The 20,946-nt window shown below is 38.7% G+C and overlaps 1 protein-coding gene across 3 annotated transcripts in view; it reads left to right on the forward strand.

The window, feature by feature from the left end:
- Positions 1-20,946, forward strand: part of CRB1 (crumbs cell polarity complex component 1) — a 246,548-nt gene that overhangs the window by 172,495 nt on the left and 53,107 nt on the right. For all 3 annotated transcript variants that reach the window (XM_082613804.1, XM_082613806.1, XM_082613805.1), the window contains one exon: positions 19,332-20,288. In XM_082613804.1, the coding sequence (XP_082469930.1) occupies positions 19,332-20,288 (957 nt within the window). The remainder of the gene's footprint in view (positions 1-19,331; positions 20,289-20,946) is intronic.

Genomic DNA, 20,946 nt, shown 5'->3' on the forward strand with positions numbered 1-20,946 from the left:
TTAATAATAATTATTATTGGTTGTTATTAAGTTTATTATCAGTTGAAGCTCCTATGTCTTCAACTGATAAACTATGTCTCCTCCAATTTTGTGGCTGCTTAATCTCAAGTGAAAAGTGTTAACTCTTCTCAGCTCATGGTAAACTGTCTTGTCTGGTTTGCATGGGAATCTTGGCTTGCCTGTTTTATTTCTATTCTCTTCTATTCCTTCCTCTATCCACTGTTCATTTTTTTCTTCCCTCCTTTTGGAAATCTCAGTAATATATTAGACATATAGACATTAATTTGCATGTACTCACGTAATGTTTTCTAAATCTGCATGTATTGTGTTAAAATCCTCATTTTCTTTCTCTTTTTTTTTGTCAAGTGCCATGTTATTTAGCTCTATCTGTGGTGCTGGGTTTACATCTGTTTCTAACTGTAATACACATTTTCAGGCTATACATCCCACTGTTTTCTTTAATCCTCACTTTCATGTCCTATACAATTTTTTATGCACTCTTCTCAGGCTTGTTTAAATTTTAATAAAATTTAAGGTAAGGACAAAATGTACAAGTTTACATTTTTCTTTGATAAAGTTCCTTTTAGAGTACATTGTTCTTGCCTATACAGATCTTTCTTGATCCTGATAAGTGTAACATCTTCAGTCAGGATGCTTTTGGATAAAAAGAAAATACACACCTGATAATGAATTATAAATTCAGGAAAATCTATTATTTTTAGGAAAATTTAGGATTCACATTCTCAGTATCCTGCCATGTGTTTTGAACGTATCTCCCATGGCTGTAGCATGTTTAATGCTGTTCCGGAAACATATCTGTACAAGACGATGTCAGACTAAAGGGACATGTCTTTTCATATTAGCAAGGAAAGCCCTTCCCAGAGTCCCCCTAGCGGAACTCCCTCAGGCCCTGTTGCCCAGGACTGGGTCACATGCCCATGACCCAGCTGTAAAGGAGGATGTGAAAGAATATATTTGTCATTTGCATCATTTATGGTGGTGTTACTGAACCCAGGTTCTGCTGCTGGCCACTCATAAGCCAATAATTCGAGAGGCAAGTGTCAGTAGAAAGGAAAGTTGCTTAAATCAGAAAAGCCAGCAATCTGGGGAGAAGGTGGACTCGTGTCTAGAGACCAACTCTGAAGATTCTGCTCAGCCATGATGGTTTTTTTTTAATTAGTTTTCATAGGAGCGTAGTTGATTTACAATCAACTAGTTAGTTTCAGGTGTGCAGCAAAGTGAATCAGTTATACATATACATACCTCCACTCTTCTTTAGATTCTATTCCCATATAGGTCATTACAGAGTATTGAGTAGGGCTCCCTGTGCTATAAAGTAGGTCCTTATTAGTTATCTATTTTACATATAGTAGTGTGTATATGTCAATCCCAATCTACCAATGTATCCCTCCCCTCTTCTTTCCCCCTTGGTAACCATAAGTTTGTTTTCTACATCTGTGACTCTATTTCTGTTTTGTAAATAGGTTCATTTGTACCATTTTAAGATTCCACATATAAGCAATATCATATGATATTTGTCTTTCTCCATCTGACTTACTTCACTCAGTATGACAATCTTTAGGTCCATCCATGTTGCTGCAAATAGCATTATTTTGTTCTTTTTTATGGTTGAGTAATATTCCATTGTATATATGTATCACATCTTCTTATCCATTCCTCTGTTGATAGACATTTAGGTTGCTTCTCTGTCCTAGGTATTGTAAATAGTGCTACAATGAACATTGCGGTACATGTATCTTTTCAAATTATGGTTTTCTCCAGATATATGCCCAGGAGTGGGATTGCTGGATTATATAGTAGCTCTATTTTTAGTTTTTTAAGGAAACTCTGTACTGTTCTTCATAGTGGCTGTATCAATGTACATTCCCACCACAGTGTAGGAAGGTTCCATTTTCTCCACACCTTCTCCAGCATTTATTGTTTCTAGATTTTTTGATCATGGCCATTCTGACTGGTGTGAGGTGATATCTCATTGTAGTTTTGATTTGCATTTCTCTAATAATTAGTGATGTTGAGCATCTTTTCATGTTCATTTCAGCTACCTGTATGTCTTCTTTGGAGAAATGTCTATTTAGATCTTCTGCCCATTTTTTGATTAGATTGTTTGTTTTTTTGATATTGAGCTGCATGAGCTGTTTGTATATTTTGGAGATTAATCCCTTGTTGGTTGCTTCATTTGCAAATAGTTTCTCCCATTTTGTGGGTTGTCTTTTCATTTTGTTTATGGTTTGCTGTGCAAAAGCTTTTAAGGTTAATTAGGTCCCATTTTTTATTTTTGTTTTTATTTTCATTACTCTGGAGGTAGATCAAAAAAGATACTGCTGCGGTTTATGTCAGAGAGTGTTCTGCCTATGTTTTCCTCTAAGAGTTTTATAGTGTCTGGCCTTACATTTAGGTCTTTAATCCATTTTGAGTTTATTTTTGTGTATGGTGTAGGAGAATGTTCTAATTTCATTCCTTTACATGTAGCTGTCCAGCTTTCCCAGCACCACTTATTGAAGAGACTGTCTTTTTCTCCACTGTATATTCTTGCCTCGTTTGTCATAGATTAGGTGACCATAGGTGCGTGGCTTTATCTCTGAACTTTCTATCCTGTTCCCTTGATCTATAGTTCTGTTTTTGTGCCAGTACCATACTGTTTTGATGACCGTAGCTTTGTAGTATAGTCTGAAGTCAGGGAGCCTGATTCCTCCAGCTCTGGCTTTCTTTCTCAAGATTGCTTTGGCTATTTGGGGTCTTTTGTGTTCCCATACAAATTGTAAAATTTTTTGTTCCAATGCTGTGAAAAATGCCACTGGTAATTTGATAGGGATTGCATTGAATCTGTAGATTGCTTTTTGTAGTATAGTCATTTTTACAATGTTGATTCTTCCAGTCCAAGAACCTGATCTATCTCTCTATCTGTTTGTGTCATCTTTGATTTCTTTCATTAGCATCTTACAGTTTTCTGAGTACAGGTCTTTTGCCTCCTTAGGTAGGTTTATTCCTAGGTATTTTATTCTTTTTGATGTGATGGTAAATGGAATTGTTTCCTTAATTTCTCTTTCTGATCTTTCATTGTTAGTGTATAGGAATGCAAGTGATTTCTGTGCATTAATTTCGTATCCTACAACTTTACCAAATTCATTGATAAGCTCTAGTAGTTTTCTGGTAGCACCTTAGGATTTTCTATGTATAGTATCATGTCATTGCAAACAGTGACAATTTTACTTCTTCTTTTCCTATTTGGATTCCATTTATTTCTTTTTCTTCTCTGATTGCCATGGCTAGGGCTTCCAAAACTATGTTGAATAAAAGTGGTGAGAGTGGACATCCTTGTCTTGTTCCTGATCTTAGTGGAAATGCTTTCAGCTTTTCACCATTGAGAATGATGTTGGCTGTGGTTTTGTCATAAATAGCTTTTATTATGTTGAGTTATGTTCCCTCTTTGCCCACTTTCTGGAGCGTTTTTATCATGAGTGGATGTTGAATTTTGTCAAAAGCTTTTTCTGTATCTACTGAGATGATCATATGGTTTTTATTCCTTAATTTGTTAATATAATGTATCACATTGATTGATTTGCATATATTGAAGAATCATTGCACCCCTGGGATAAATCCCACTTGGTCATGGTGTATGATCCTTTTCATGTGTTGTTGGATTCATTTTGCTAGTATTTTGTTAGGATTTTTGCGTCTATGTTCATCAGTGATATCAGCCTGCAATTTTCTTTTTTTGTGATATCTCTGCCTGGTTCTGATATCAGGGTGATGGTGGCCTCCTGGAATTAGCTTGGGAGTGTTCCTGCCTCTGCAATTTTTTGGAAGAGTTTGAGAAAGATAGGAGTTAGCTCTTCTCTAAATGCTTGATAGAATTCGCTTGTGACACAATCTGATCCTGGACTTTTGTCTGCTGGAAGTTTTTTAATCACAGTTTCAATTTCAGTACTTGTGATTGGTCTGTTCATATTTTCTATTTCTTCCTTGTTCAGTCTTGGAAAGTTGTACCTTTCTAGGAATTTACCCACTTCTTCTAGGTTGTCCATTTTATTGGCATATAGTTGCTTGTAGTAGTCTCTTATGAACCTTTGATTTTCTGTGGTGTCAGTTGTAACTTCTTTTTTATTTCTAACTTTATTTATTTGAGTCTTCTCCTTTTTTTTCTTGTTGAGTCTGACTAAAGGTTTATCAATTTTGTTTATCTTCTCAAAGAGCCAGCTTTTAGTCTCATTGATCTTTGCTCTTGTTTTCTTCGTGTCTATTTCATTTAGTTCTTCTCTGAGCCCCGATGGTTTGTAAAAGGAAAAATGGTGGGGGGGAGTGAAGAATCTCAGTGAATCATCAAGGCAGGAGTTTGGGTTTTGCATCATTCTCCATCAAGTGACGGCTGGGTGACTCTCTCTTCAGATGTTATCTTGCCCATGTGACCAGCCTGCAGGAGTCCTTAGGGGCTCTTGGGGGTAGAGAGCTAATCATTCTTTAACTACTTAATTCTTCATTCTTACTTCTTTTTATCTAGGAAAAGAATCAACAAGTTAGACAAGCATGATGTGTAGTCAGGAGAGCATAAGTCAAAAGTTAGTTTCAATTGCTTAGTAATCTCATTCCTATAGTTTGGTTTTTAAGGTTAGAGGTGGACAGAAATGAGTAAACAGGAAAGGGGGAAACGATATGCTTTCAATGGAGGCATATTCTCCCCATAAGGAAGGTGGGTGGGATGAGTTGGGGAAGTGACTGCTGGGTTAGACCATCATTTCTGCTTCAGAGCAGTCATTATGTTTAACAAGTTCATGTTGCCTGCAAATTTGGTAAACCTTCTATATTTTTATCCAAGTCATTTATGCTCAAGTTCACCTATTCATTAAACACACACACACACACACACACTCACTCACACTACTGAAACTGTTTTAAAATACTATGCCCCAAGCAATTATAGTTCCCACTTTGTTCACACAAAATAACCGTTTAATAGGCTTTATTATGTCCACTTTATAGATAAACTTCAACTTAAAAAAAGTAGCTACTCGCCTGGGTTCTCCTAGCCTAGTATCAAAGTTGGCATTTGAAAATCAATTTTCAAGGCTCCTATTCCCTGTTTATTCTACTTCATTATCCTGGCTCCCTGATGATTGCTGGAAACGTCTCTCTGAGCTGATCCATTGATTGGAACTCTGAATACGTTGCTTGTCTTCCCCACCCCATCCTCCCCTCTAGCCCCCATGGCCTAGCTTTGTCCTGCAGTCCCCAAGGTCCCCGTCTGCCCAGCTCTCCATAGGGCTATAAACTTGGCCAAACTGTGTACCCCGTGAAACAGAACCCAGGCTCCATTTACCCACCATCCTATTTCCAGCACTGCTAAAAGGTTGAATGAATAATAAATGAATGGAGCACATTCGTCCAGCACAGGTCACAGGTAAAAGGTGAACCAATAACAAACGAGTGAAGAAGTACACTACTGCAACGACGCCGGCTTTGTCTCTTTCCTGCCTCCCTCACCACCTGGTTTCCACCACAGCTTACCAGCCTTAGATCCATGGCAGACTTTTAAGGCTTGGTGATGTCTCACCCTGTACTGCCCGAGTAAAACCTCTGCACATCCTCAGGTCTGCCTCTCAGAAAATGTTTTTAAAAAATGTCAAGCACCAGTTACTCTAAGTACATCCCAAACACCTCGCCGGCTCAAATTGTTCTGTTGTACAAAATCAAATACCATTGTATTTAAGACGAGTAGAGCATGGTTATTTTTTCATAGAGAGTGGAGTTTAAGCCTGAGAGCATGGCACAAATAACTCTTTTGCCACAGTCTAAGTCTAATGAAAACTCTACTGTTTTCTTGATTTCTCTTTTCCAATTCCATGCATAGATATTCAATGGATTTGAAGTTGCCATGAATTTCTTAACTGCTATTCAAAAGCAAAACAGAACAAAACAGAGTTAAAACAAAACCAAAAAACAGCATTTCTGTTGTGAAGAAAAAGATAAAACCAAGCTCTAATTTTCCATGATAGAAGTTACCAAAAATGGCAATCTGTCCGTAGAGTCCCCCAAAACTCATTTTTCTGTGATAAAAGTGTCAGTGTTCACTCTTGTGACTTAAAAAGGGGAGGCCCCATGTGTAAGTAGGGACTAAGAATGTCACAAGTCTGCTTGGTAAGTAGCACAAACGGGTCTTACACTAAGCCCCACGGATCTGGCACCCAAACTAAGTCCTCACACTCTCTGCCTGAAGGGAGAAGGTGACACACTTTTGGAAATAGAAGAAAATCATCAGAAACTGGTCCTGTCAACCTAGTAGATGTTTGGATGGATATCTCTTTTGCTACAGAAAAATGTTTGGAGCCAGGACACAGGGTTTTCACATTTTAATGATCATGCTCATAGGTAACTCACTCTTTTCTTATTACTTGTATAAGGTAATTGGTACCATTGTTAGAGTTTTTAAGATGTTATTTAGCAACTACTATTAATGCTATATTAGATATTACTATCAACTGAAAATTAGAAGTTTTGAGGAACAGAAAGTAATGAGTAAAGGAAATACTTATTCAAGGAGTCCTTGGACTTTAATTTTTTCTTGATTTCTATTTATTAAAATAAAATTAAAAAAAACCTAAGTCAATTAAAATAGAGAAAGATGAAACTTATATGTACATAGGTTTTTGTAGAAATAATATTCTGATAACTTCATTAACCATGACTTTCAATAAAGTGGGAATATAGCAAGGTCATTTTAATAGCCCATGATATTTATATTAAACATAAAGTCTATGTCCTTTTTATCCATTAATATAATTTATTCTGATGTAAATATGGGATATTCCAAGTAATAGGACTTTTCCCTATCCTGATTATTTTTTGAAATACAATCTTATCATAGAATCATATATGCATATAAAAGAATTTTAGAAAAATAAAAGCAGTGACCCTTTTGAATGAAATGAATTTACTTCACATAAACAAAATAACAGTCAGCTTCAAGCAATCCACCTCGTACTATAAATACATGGACATAAATAACCAATTCATTGTCAACTAAAATACCCAATTAAGAAGACTGAATGACACAGGTAATCCCACAAATATTGCCTAATCCTTTTATCTTGATTGACAGCAGATCTTCTTTGCTGAGCCAGTCAAATAGCCAATAAAAGAAGTTTCAATCTTTCTTCCTACTTTAGTTTTCTGGGTCCATCAAATAAATATGTCTAACCTTATTTTATGTTGGAGATGTCAATAGAACAGATTTTAAACAAAGTAAAAGCATAAATTACTGTGTATCATTCTACTTTTAATATTTAATTCTTCTTATTTTCTTCAGACTATTGACCTAAATATGGGCTTTCTCTCCTTATCTTTTTTTTCCTCCATGAAGGTAAAATTTAAAACTAGTTTCTCTGTTTATATTTAAAGAAAATACATAATCAAGTGATTGATTGTTATGTTGTGAAAGATTAAATATATAAATTTAGGAATTACAAGATAAAATACAGTAAGGAAGTGTAAAGAAATTATCACCCTCTGTACTTATTTGCTGACAATGATAAATGAAAGGGTATTGTAAATTATAAAGGAATAAATGTCTGATAGTAGGCCCTCATAATCTTAGGTGTGGACAATTTTTTTTTTTTTTTTTTTTTTTTTTTGCAGTACGCGGGCCTCTCGCCGCTGTGGCCTCTCCCGTTGCGGAGCACAAGCTCCGGACGCGCAGGCTCAGTGGCCACGGCTCACGGGCCCAGCCGCTCCACAGCATGTGGGATCCTCGCAGACTGGGGCACAAACCCGTATCCCCTGCATCGGCAGGCGGACTCTCAACCACTGCACCACCAGGGAAACCCACGTGTGGGCAATTTTAACAACTGTCTAGCATGTTCCTGTCTCTGTTTTCTTCCCACTTCACTCTGTTACAGATCCCTGTGGGATTGGTCTTTACACGAAACCACTTTGGTCTTCCATCCAACAACTACCAGTTTATTCCCCACTGCCTTCCAAAAATAAATAAGTAAACAAATTAATTAAAAAATATAATTAAAAACTCCCTAAATTCCAGACCTTCTTCACTCTGGCTACATTTAATCTTTCTGACTTGCTTTTCCTATGTAAATCCTCCATCCCAACTAGATTGCCAAACACACTGTCACCTCAGAATGGCGTATGGTTTTCCATGAAAGAGTTTTTGAGTATTCAGTTACTTTTGCCGATCTTTGTCATACTTGAAAACCTATCTAAAATCCTATCACTACAAAATCTTCCCAGCCCAGCCTGAAACGCTCTCTCTCTGTCCAGAGCAGCTGTTGTTCATACAATTCACTTGGAATTCATTATACACTGTTCAGTGTTCTCTTCAGTGTTGTCTTGATTTACACTATCATTTAATATTTGACAAATTTGTCTTGCTTTTCCATTAAACTCACTGAGAGCAAGGACCAGTTTTTATTCCATGTTATCCACAGTATTCTATACACGGTAGATATGTAATCAACATTTGTTTACTGATGTAATTTAAATTTTTGAGTTTTCCTAAGATTTGTGATGATCTCTTATTCAGTGCTTTTTCTTTAAAATTTGGCTAAATCTTCTCTAATGTTCCCTGAGTTTGATCCTCACATATTTTCCATACACTCATTGAGAACCTGCCGTATACTGTGCATTTTCCATATTTTCAGTGTATTTCTGTATTTCCATTATGCTGTAAGCATATTGAGATCAGGTCTGTCTCTTCTGCTTTGCGTATCTTACAATCCTCTGTGAGGGTCGTGTACAGAGTAGGGGTTTTGTAAATTTAAGAAAACAGCAAATTAAAGTTTCAACTAGGAGGTCAAAATATGGTTGCTGTCAGGAACCAAAGTGAGTTATGAGAGGCTATAGTGCAGAATGTCAAAATCAAGACAGATGACAGACTTTAGGCTTTTGAAATGTTTGCTCATTTCGAGTGTATGTGAAAACTCTTGAGAGGCAGTTTTTTTTTATAGTTAATTTTTTAATTTATTTTTGGCTGTGTTGGGTCTTCGTTGCTGTGAGCGGGCTTTCTCTAGTTGTGGCAAGCGGGGGCTACTCTTCGTTGCGGTGCACGGGCCTCTCCTCACGGTGGCTTCTCTTGTTGCGGAGCACGGGCTTGAGGTGCACGGCCTTAGTAGTTGTGGCATGTGGGCTCAGCAGTCATGGTTTGCGGGCTCTAGAGTGCAGGCTCAGTAGCTGTGGCGCACGGGCTTAGTTGATCCGCGGCATGTGGGATCTTCCCAGACCAGGGATCAAACCTGTGTCCCCTGCATTGGCAGGCAGATTCCTATCTCCTGCACCACAAGGGAAGCCCTTGAGAGGCAGTTTGAAGGAGTGAGTCTGAGTAGAGTTTTCTCTGGAGACTTGCTGCTGTGCCGAGCTGTAGCCCAACCCTCAAGTGTAGGGTTGGGAGCTACACTGTAACCCCAACGAGTGGGAGCAGCTTCAAGGAGACTCCACACTCACCTAAATTTGGGGAGAGGGGGGGAAGGGCAACTTAGACTAGATGCTCCACCTACCTGAGGAATATAAAAGGTTTATAAGGAAGTTTATTGTACTTAAGAGTCTGTACCATTTGTGTGAGAGGAGCCCAAAGAGGGTTCACATTTGTTTTAAAGCTTATACCCCTTAGCCATTCACAACTCTGCTACTTTTATTTTATCTTAGAAAGAGATGTCAATATAGACATATTTCAGGTTTAATAAAATTAACTTATCGCAAAGATTTTTTTACAAATGGAGCTGTAAGTTTATATTTGAAAATAACCCTCTTAAAACCAGCCAACATCCTTACAACAAACTTTTGCTGCTGTAACTGCTAGAATTACCAAAAAAACAGAGTTTCATCTTTGTACATCTGTGGGGATCTGACCTGAGATCATACTTCCTCTCCCCACCCCCATCCTTTAAAAAAATATGTGTTTTTCTCTAGAATGATTCTTAAATAGTGTCTGCAGTTTTTTAAACATCTTTATTGGAGTATGATTACTTTACAATGTTGTGTTAGTTTCTGCTTTATAACAAAGTGTATCAGTTATACATGTACATATATCCCCATATCTCCTCCCTCTTGCATCTCCCTCCCACCCTCCCTATCCCACCCCTCTAGGTCATCACAAAACACCGAGCTGATCACCCTGTGCTATGTGGCTGCTTCCCACTAGCTATCTGTTTTACATTTGGTAGTGTATATATGTCCATGCCACTCTCTCACTTCGTCCCAGCTTACCCTTCCCCCTTCCCGTGTCCTCAAGTCCACTCTCTACATCTGTGTCTTTATTCCTGTCCGGCCCCTAGGTTCTTCAGAACAATTTTTTTTTTTTTTTTTAGCATATGGTATTTTCTTTTTTTCTCTTTCTGACTTACTTCACTCTGTATGTCAGACTCTAGGTCCATTCACCTCACTACAAATAACTCAATTTCATTTCATTTCATGGCTGAGTAATATTCCATCTTCTTTATCCATTCATCTGTCGATGGACACTTAGGTTGCTTCCAGCTCCGGGCTATTGTAAATAGAGCTGCAATGAACATTGTAGTACATAACTCTTGGAATTATGATTTTCTCAGGGTATATGCCCAGTAGTGGGATTGCTCAGTCATATGATAGTTCTATTTTTAGTTTTTTAAGGAACCTCCATACTGTTCTCCATAGTGGCTGTATCAATTTACATTCCCACCAACAGTGCAAGAGGGTTCCCTATTCTCCACACCCTCTCCAGCATTTATTGTTTGTAGATTTTTTGATGATGGCCATTCTGACTGGTATGAGGTGATACCGCATTGTAGTTTTGAGTTGCATTTCTCTAATGATTAGTGGTTTTGAGCATCCTTTCATGTGTTTGTTGGCAATCTGTATATCTTTGGAGAAATGTCTATTTAGGTCTTCTGTCCATTTTTGGATTGGATTGTTTGGTTTTTTTTGATATTGAGCTGCATGAGCTACTTGTATATTTTGGAGATTAATCCTTTGTCAGTTGCTTCACTTACAAATATTTTCTCCCCTTCTGAGGGTTGTCTTTTCATTTTGTTAATGGTTTCCTTTGCTGTGCAAAAGCTTTCAAGTTTCATTAGGTTCCATTTGTTTATTTTTGTTTTTATTTCCTTTTCTCTAGGAGGTGGGTCAAAAAGGATCTTGCTGTGATTTATGTCATAGAGTGTTCTGCCTATGTTTTCCTCTAAGAGTTTTATAGTGTCTGGCCTTACATTTAGGTTTTTAACCATTTTGAGTTTGTGTGTGGTGTTGGAGAATGTTCTAATTTCATTCTTTTACATGTAGCTGTCCAGTTTTCCCAGCACCACTTATTGAAGAGGCTGTCTTTTTCTCCATTATATATTCTTGCCTCGTTTATCAAAGATACAATGACCATATGTGCGTTTATACTGGGCTTTCTATCCTGTTCCATTGATCTATATTTCTGTTTTTGTGCCAGTACTATACTGTCTTGATTACTGTAGCTTTGTAGTATAGTGTGAATCAGGGAGCCTGATTCCTCCAGCTCCGTTTTTCTTTCTCAAGATTGCTTTGGCTATTTGGGGTCTTTTGTGTTCCCATACATATTGTGACATTTTTTGTTCTAGTTCTGTGAAAAATGCCACTGGTGGTTTGATAGGGATTGCACTGAATCTGTAGATTACTATGGGTAATATAGTCATTTTCACAATGTTGATTCTTCCAATCCAAGAACATGTTATATCTCTCCATCTGTTTGTATCATCTTTAATTTCTTTCATCAGCGTCTTATAGTTTTCTGCATACAGGTCTTTTGTCTCTTTAGGTAGGTTTATTCCTAGGTATATTATTCTTTTTGTTGCAATGGCCAATGGGAGTGTTTCCTTAATTTCTCTTTCAGATTCTTCATCATTAGTGTATAGGAGTGCAAGAGATTTCTGTGCATTAATTTTGTATCCTGCTATTTTACCAAATTCATTGATTAGCTCTAGTGGTTTTCTGGTAGCATCTTTAGGATTCACTATGTATAGTATCATGTCATCTGCAAACAATGACAGCTTTACTTCCTCTTTTCCAATTTGGATTCCTTTTATTTCTTTTTCTTCTCTGACTGCTGTGTCTAAAACTTCCAAAACTATGTTGAATAATAGTAGTGAGAGTGGGCAACCTTGTCTTGTTCCTGATTTTAGTGGAAATGGTTTCAGTTTTTCACCATTGGGAACAATGTTGGCTGTGGGTTTGTCATATATGGCATTTATTATGTTGAGGTAAGTTCCCTCTGTGCCTACTTTCTGGAGAATTCTTGTCATAAATGGGTGTGGAATTTTATCAAAAGCTTTTTCTGCATCTACATGATGATCACATGGTTTTTCTCCTTCAATTTGTTAATACGGTGTGTCACACTGACTGATTTGCATATATTTAAGAATCCTTGCATTCCTGGGATCAACCCCACTTGATCATGGTGTATGATCCTTTAATGTGCTGCTGGATTCTGTTCGCTAATATTTTGTTGAGGATCTTTACATCTATATTCATCAATGATATTGGCCTGTAGTTTTCATTTTTTGTAACATCCTTCTCTGGTTTTGGTATCAGGGTGATGGTGGCCTTGTAGAATGAGTTTGGGAGTGTTCCTCCCTCTGCTATATTTTGAAAGAGTTTGAGAAGGATAGGTGTTTGCTCTTCTCTAAATGTTTGATAGAATTTGCCTGTGAAGTCATCTGGTCCTGGCTTTTGTTGGTTGGAAGATTTTTAATCACAGTCTCAATTTCAGTGCTTGTGATTCATCTCTTCTATTTTCTATTTCTTCCTGGTTCAGTCTTGGAAGGTTTTGCTTTTCTAAGAATGTCCATTTCTTCCAGGTCGTCCACTTTATTGGCATAGAGTTGCTTATACTAATGTCTCATGATCCTTTGTATTTCTGCAGTGTCAGTTGTTAGTTCTCCTCTTACATTTCTAATTCTGTTGATTTGAGTCTTCTCCCTTTTTCTTGATGAGTCTGCTAATGGTTTATCAATTTTGTTTATCTTCTCAAAGAACCAACTTTTAGTTTCATTGATCTTTGCTATCGTTTCCTTCACTTCTTTTTCACTTATTTTTGATTTGATCTTTATGATTTCTTTCCTTCTGCTAACTTTGGGGGTTTTCTTGTTCTTCTTTTCTAATTGCTTTAGGTGTAAGGTTAGGTTGTTTATTTGAGATTTTTCTTGTTTCTTGAGGTAGGATTGTATTGCTATAAACTTCCCTCTTCGAACTGCTTTTGCTGCATCTCATAGGTTTTGGGCCGTCGTGTTTTCATTGTCCTTCGTTTCTAGGTATTTTTAGATTTCCTCTTTGATTTCTTCAGTGATCTCTTGGTTATTTAGTAGTGTATTGTTTAGCCTCCATTTGTTTGTTTGTTTGTTTGTTTTGCGGTACGTAGGCCTCTCTGTGTTGTGGCCTCTCCCGTTGCAGAGCACAGGCTCCAGATGCGCAGTCCCAGCGGCCATGGCTAACGGGCGCAGCCACTCCGTGGCATGTGGTATCTTCCCAGACCAGGGCATGAACCCGTCTCCCCTGCGTCAGCAGGCGGACTCTCAACAACTCCACCACCGGGGAAGCCCAAGGTGTTTGTATTTTTTACAGTTTTTCTTGTAATTGATATCTAGTCTCACAGCATTGTGGTCGGAAAAGATACTTGGTACTATTTAAATTTTCTTAAATTTACCAAGGCTTGATTTGTGACCTAAGGTATGATCTATCCTGGAGAATGTTCCATGAGCACTTGAGAAGAAAGTGTAATCTGCTGTTTTTGGATGGAATGTCCTATAAATATCATTTAAGTCCATCTCATTTAATGTATCATTTAAAGCTTGTGTTTCCTCATTTGGTTTCATTTTGGTTGACCTGTCCATTGGTGAAAGTGGGGTGTTAAAGTCCCCTACTATTATTTTGTTGCCGTCCATTTTCCCTTTTATGGCTGTTAGCCTTTGCCTTATGTATTGAGATGCTCCTATGTTGGGTGCATAAACATTTACAATTGTTATATCTTCTTGCATTGATCCCTTGATCATTATGTTGTGTCCTTCTTTTTCTCTTGTAGTAGTCTTTATTTTAAAGTCTACTTTTTCTGATATGAGAATTGCTACTCCAGCTTTCTTTTGATTTCCATTTGCATGGAATATCTTTTTCCATCCCCTCACTTTCAGTGTGTATCTCTCCCTAGGTCTGAAGTGGGTCTCTTGTAGACAGCATGTATATGGGTCTTGTTTTTATATCCATTCAGCCAGTCTATGCCTTTTGGTTGGAGCATTTAATCCATTTACATTTAAGGTAATTATCAATATGTATGTTCCTATTACCATTTTCTTAATTATTTTGTGTTTGTTATTGTACATCTTTTCCTTCTCTTGTGTTTCCTGCTTAGAGAAGTTCCTTTAGCATTTGTTGTTAAAGCTGGTTTGGTGGTGCTGAATTCTCTTAGCTTTTGCTTGTCTGTGAAGGTTTTAATTTCTCCAGTGAATCTGAATAAGATCCTTGCTTGGTGGAGTAATCTTGGTTGTAGGTTTTTCCCTTTCATCACTTTAAATATGTCCTGCCACTCCCTTCTAGTTTGCAGAGTTTCTGCTGAAAGATAAGCTGTTACCCTTATGAGGATTCCCTTGTATGTTATTTGTTGCTTTTCCCTTGCTGCTTTTAATATTTTTTCTTTGTGTTTAATTTTTGATAGTTTGATTAATATGTGTCTTGGTGTGTTTCCCCTTGGATTTATCCTGTATGGGACTCTCTGTACTTCCTGGACTTGATTGACTATTTCCTTTCCCATATTAGGGAAGTTTTCAACTATAATCTCTTCAAATATTTTCTCAGTCCCTTTCTTTTTCTCTTCCTCTTCTGGGATCCCTATAATTTGAATGTTGGTAGGTTTAATGTTATCCCAGAGGTCTCTGAGACTGTCCTCATTTCTTTTCATTCTTTTTTCTTTATTCTGCTCTGCAGTAGTTATATCCACTATTTTATTTTCCAGGTCACTTATCCTTTCTTCTGCCTCAGTTATTCTGCTATTTAGTCCTTCTAGAGAATTTTTAATTTAATTTATTGTGTTGTTCATCATTGTTTGTTTGCTCTGTAGTTCTTCTAGGTCCTTGTTAAATGTTTCTTGTGTTTTCTCCATTCTATTTACAAGATTTTGAATCATCTTTACTATCATTACTCTGAATTCTTTTTCAGGTAGACTGCCTGTTTCCTCTTCGTTTGTTTGGTCTGGTGGGTTTTTACCTTGTTCCTTTATCTGCTGCATATTTCTCTGTCTTCTCATTTTGCTTAACTTACTGTGTTTGGGGTGTCCTTTTCACAGGCTGTACGTTCGTAGTTCCCATTTTTTTTGTGTCTGCCTTCAGTGGGTAAGATTGGTTCAGTGGGTTGCATAGGCATCCTGGTGGAGGGAACTGGTGCCTGTGTTCTGGTAGTTGAGGCTGGATCTTGTCTTTCTGGTGGGCAGGACCACGTCCGGTGGTGTGTTTTGGGGTGTCTGTGAACTTAGCATGATTTTACGCAGCCTCTCTGCTAATGGGTGGGGTTGTGTTCCTGTCTTACTATTTGTTTGGCATCGGGTGTCCAGCACTGGAGCTTGCTGGTGGTTGAGTGGAGCTGGGTTTTAGGGTTGAGATGGAGATCTCTGGAAGAGCTCTCGCCGATTGATATTACGTGGGGCCAGGAGGTCTCTAGTGGACCAATGTCCTGAACTCAGCTCTCCCACCTCCGATGCTCAGCCCTGACAACCAGCCAAAGCACTAGGACCCTGTCAGCCACACAGCTTTTGGGAAATCTGAGGTCTTCTGCCAGCATTCAGTAGGTATTCTGTAGGAGTTTTTCCACACGTAGGTGTATTTTTGATGTATTTGTGGGGAGGAAGGTGCTCTCCACGTCTTACTCCTCTGCCATCTTCAAGGTCCTCTATCTGTCTGCATATTTTAAGAAAATGCTAGAGACATTATATGTATGTCATTACAAAAGTATTAGGAGGCCTATGTATTCTACTGTTTACTATTGCATTAACCTGCACAAAGTTTATGCATTTTTTAATGCATTTTTCTCTTCTTCCTAAGCTCAGTATTCTTGTGAGCTAACATTTCCTGAATGGTTTCTTCTCTCCTCCCTCCCTCCCCCCTTTTCTTCTCCTTTTTTTTTTCCTTTCATCTTTCCTTCTCTTTCTTTCTTTTTCAGAAACCACCTTATCTATTTTTAGGTGTTTCAAATTCTTAAAATGTGAACTGTTGGGTGGTCTGCAATTTGGCCCTCTAATGACTCTGGGCTTTCATAGCCCGTTTTTATCTATACCACATGATTTTATTTCATCAGAACTTCATGTATTTGGACAGTAATAAACAACACAGAGTCTAAGCAGTTCTGAAAAGTCTTTTCAAAAAAAAAAAAAAGATGAAAGGGTGTGACTGCTCACCTGGAGCAGCAGGAAAGAGAGAGAAGGAAGGGAATTGTTGCTGGGCTGGGCTGGGCAGCCAGCAGCCATGCTCCCCCCTACCTGCAGGGCAGAGGCCCGTGGTCCTGGGGTCCTTGGGGAATCACGGGAGGAGTGTCATCAGTGGTCAGTGTAAAACGGGTCCTGGTCCCCCTCAGAAGGCACAGGAAGAACAACAGACACAGTTGGTGATGTCAAGTAAACCTTAGGAAGCCAATGAGGAAGGGGCTGGGGCAGGGACAACGTGAGAACAAGGCCTGCTGGCTGGAGTCTCAGCTGGAGCAATGGACCAGGGGGCTCCAAGGACCCCACAAAGAGCCCCGGGATAAAAGTCACCTTGAAACACCTGCCAGTCTCAGAGAGAGTGGAGCCATCTAAAACCAGCACCAGTCAGGGGAAACTTTCTGAACCCTTCTGACACTCAGGCAGAAGTCTGGAGGTGGGGAGGGGAGGGAAAAAAAGAAGGGGGAACCCTTCCTGGTCCTTTTTCAAGACAGCCTGAAGTCGACCTAACAGACAAAGAAAAAAGATTCAATTCCAACATGCACTGAAACTTACATTTCTTATGACTGGCCATCCTACTCATTATAGGTCTTTAAAATGTGATCTTAAGACTATTATTAATCAAGGCTGAACAGAAAAGACTTGAGGTCTGTAGGAGATTTTATCCCCCATTAAATATGTTTAAAGGCACAATGGGTAGGAAAAAAGAGTTTTTCTTCAATTATAACTCATGAGCTGTTCAGCATTCCTCTTAATTAAATGCTTATGGATTGATTTTTTTGTGTTTTCAAAATCCTGTGAAAATCAAATTTAAGTAAGCTATCTTCTAATAACAAAAGTTTGCACTTTTCATAAGTTCAGTTAAATGAAGCTTGCATTCTAACATTCCTTTAAAATATAGCCTGTAATTTCTGTGTCGGTTCTGTTACCTATGAGGATGATTATAGATCACATAAATCAGTTTGATTTAGTTTTATTTTTTCTACTCATCCAGCTTTTTATAACACACATATGCACAGCACTGTGCAGGGACTGTGGGAGACCCTAAGATTGTAAAACGTTCCCTCCTTTCACAGGGCTTGAAATACTTTTGGATTAACAAAGATTGTATGAAAGTAATCCAAGTAAAGTAAAATATAAGTACAGGGGTGTCCAATCAAGGGTCTAAATGTACGGTACATAAATGGCTGTGGGCAAAAATTTAACCACTGTGCCACCAGGTAAATTTATCTCAAAATAGACACAAAAAGAGCACTTTGGGCTCTGGATTAGATCAGGTTAAATGCAGTATAAAAATTTTAATCACCTTACAGAGGTCATCATTAATCAATTCATACAAAAATTAATTACCGAGTGCCAAACATGAGCCAGGCATCGTGCTGTGGTTTAGACATACGTTGGTAAATCAAACAGCTTCCCTTCCCTCGTGAAGAGCATGATCTAATGTGATTCCAGCCTAATATGCTGTCCAAGTAAATCTCTCATTATGTAAAGTTATGCAATTTGTGGGTCATTCCGTATGCCCACACTTTCTAAATAGTCTCTCTCAGTGATGGCAGTGCTATCTGATTTTGTCATGTGAGGGTAATTTCTTTGGTTATTACTTTTTAATTACAGCCAACACTTACTGAGAAGTCTCATATATCAAGCAATGTTATGAGCATCTTATGTGTCTTTACTCACTTAACCTTTAAAAAGCCCTGTGATACAGGTACTATTTTTAACCTCATTTTATAGATCAGAAGACCTAGACACAAAAAATAAATGTAACCTGCTCACTGCCTAGCTGGGATTCAGATCCAACATTATCAATATAGGAGCCTTTGATTAAATTTAAGAAGCACACATTTAGGCGTGGAGTTAAATGGGAAAATACGACAGACATGTTAGTAATAACAAAAAATAAGAATGCACTAAATTATCAATTAAAAAACAGGAAGTGTCAGATTGGATTTTAAAAACCAGATTGTAGAAGTGCTTTGGAGTTTAGACATCAATCATCCTAAGCCTCAGTGTTGTCTGTGAAAGAGAGCTAAGCCTATCTGCCTTGAAAACCTCGGGAGATTGCCGTAAACACAAACGTATAATGTGGATGATGGTGCTGTTGAAGCCATGGAGTCCTAGATATGTGTCAGTTTTTGTTAACACTATTTGTTCATTTGAACTGCGTTAAAAAGCGATAGCCATCACTCTTAAAAAGTGTTATAGTTCTTTTTGTTACCTGGATTAAATGAATTCTAACAATTCTCTAATTAGATACCTTTTTTTGACTTAGAACCAGGAAAAAGAGTAAAAGAAAGTAAAGAAACTGGAAACTGGAACTTGTTATTGGATAGATTTCATGGTTTATACTAGACTTGTGGTGAGGAGGTTATGGGACCTTCCATTCTCCTCAGAAGCCCTCCACAGAGAGAGTTGTCTGGACTGTCTGTGTGTCTAGGGATTATGGGGAGGTGCAAAAAATGGAGAAGGCAGATTGCTGTTTCCAAGTAGAATAGAGTGAAATTAGCAGTCCAGGGCAAGATAAACAATATCTGGGAATTAAGTCCCCAAGTAAATAATTTGTGTCTAGCATTGCTCCCAATAGTGATCTATTTCTCTCTCTTTTAAAAAAAATTTTATGATATTCAGTGTCACATATCCGACGATAATAGTTTGAGTCAACCACTCCTTTTGGCAAATAACCTATTTCTAGAGGGAGAATTCAAGGTTCACCATGACTGCACTTCTGCACACCATACGTGCAGAATGATGGAATCGGTATCAGCTCCTCAGTTTCTAGTCACATTTCGCTCTGTTATAGTCCTACACGTGAGCCGGTTCTGCACCTCCAAAAGATTATACATGAAGATTATGTGAAAGTTCTATTTTTGATCTGAATATATGTAATTTCAATCTATTCTTTATCATTGAACAGGGGTCCACTGTGAAGAGGATGTCGATGAGTGCTCTTCAAGCCCTTGCCAAAACGGTGGTACTTGTGAGAACTTGCCTGGGACTTACACTTGCCATTGCCCATTTGATAACCGTTCTGGAGCATTTTATGGAGGAAGGGACTGTTCTGATTTGCTCTTCAGCTGTACTGATCACCCATGTCTAAATAATGGAATGTGCATCCCTCACCTCCGCAGTGGCCAGCATGGATTCAGCTGCCTGTGTCCCTCTGGCTATACTGGGTCACGGTGTGAAAAGGTCACCACACTTTCTTTTGAGGGTGATGGCTTCCTGTGGGTCCCAAGTGGCTCAGGGACAGCCAAGGACTCCAGTTGTAAAATAGCCCTCAGGTTTCAGACTGTCCAGCCAGTGGCACTTCTACTTTTCCGAGGTGACAGGGACGTGTTTGTGATACTGGAGCTGCTCAGTGGCTATGTCCACTTATCAATTCAAGTCAGGGATCAGCCAGAGGTGGTCCTGTTCATCTCCCACAGCACCAGCGATGGGGAGTGGCATGCAGTGGAGGTGACGTTTGCAGAGGCTGTGACCCTCGCCTTACTTGACGAGTCTTGCCTGGGAACATGCATCATGAGAGCTCCTTCTCCATTTGGAAGCGATGGGTCAACATGTGCTTTACAAAACTCCTTTTTGGGTGGTTTACCAGAGGGAACAGCCCACAGTGGTGTTGCTCTGCTTAACGTCTATAATAGACCATCCATACCTTCGCTTGTGGGCTGCCTCCAAGATGTTCAACTTGACTCGAATGACATCACTCTGGAGAACATCTCGTCTGGCTGGTCATTAAATGTCAAGGCAGGCTGCATGAGAAAGGACTGGTGTGAGAGCCAACCCTGTCACAACAGAGGACGCTGCCTCAACTTGTGGCTTAGTTACCAGTGTGATTGCTACCGGCCCTACCGAGGCCGGAGCTGTCACAGAGGTGAGAGGGGCCGGGTGCCAGGAAGGCTGTGCCTCAGAGCAGAGCTGGGACAAAACAGCCAGGCCGTTCCTGCTGCTTATGAATCATCAGGAGGCCTCAGGACTCTGCGCTGGCTGCGCACTGACAGGAAAAGGAAGAGGCTGATGATGTCCCTTAATTACATCTGAGTGGATTCATAGGACACCAGGGTTTCACTCATGCAGAGAAGTGAAAACTAAGCCCATAGCTCCCACCCAAATGGGTTTACATCTTGGTGTTTACAAAATGCTATTACAAGTTTACCATTTGTTGTGTATCAGAAATTTATTGCAAATCTTATTTGAAAGAGGAATAATCTTTTTGGAAAAACAGGACCGTTAGACATGAAACTAGTCAATGCCAAATTCTAGCACAATGCCGCGTGCATAGTAGACTCTCAGTACAGAGTTACTTCCTTGCCCTCCTCTCTATGCAGTTCACACGAGCTCCAAAATCATGCTTAAGTTTAGCACTTTTACAAACCACCAATTTTATTCAAAGGTGTATTTTCCAGAGTTGCAATGGAGAAAACATGTATTTTACCTACGTGTCTTAAGAAAAAAAAGAAAAAGTTTAAAAAAAGTAACAACACTGAAACTTGGTAGATGCCATAAACTAATTGATCTAATTTCTCTAGCAA

Source organism: Mesoplodon mirus (assembly GCF_964341445.2).
Source record: "Mesoplodon mirus genome assembly, chromosome: 3".
NCBI lineage: Eukaryota > Metazoa > Chordata > Mammalia > Artiodactyla > Ziphiidae > Mesoplodon > Mesoplodon mirus.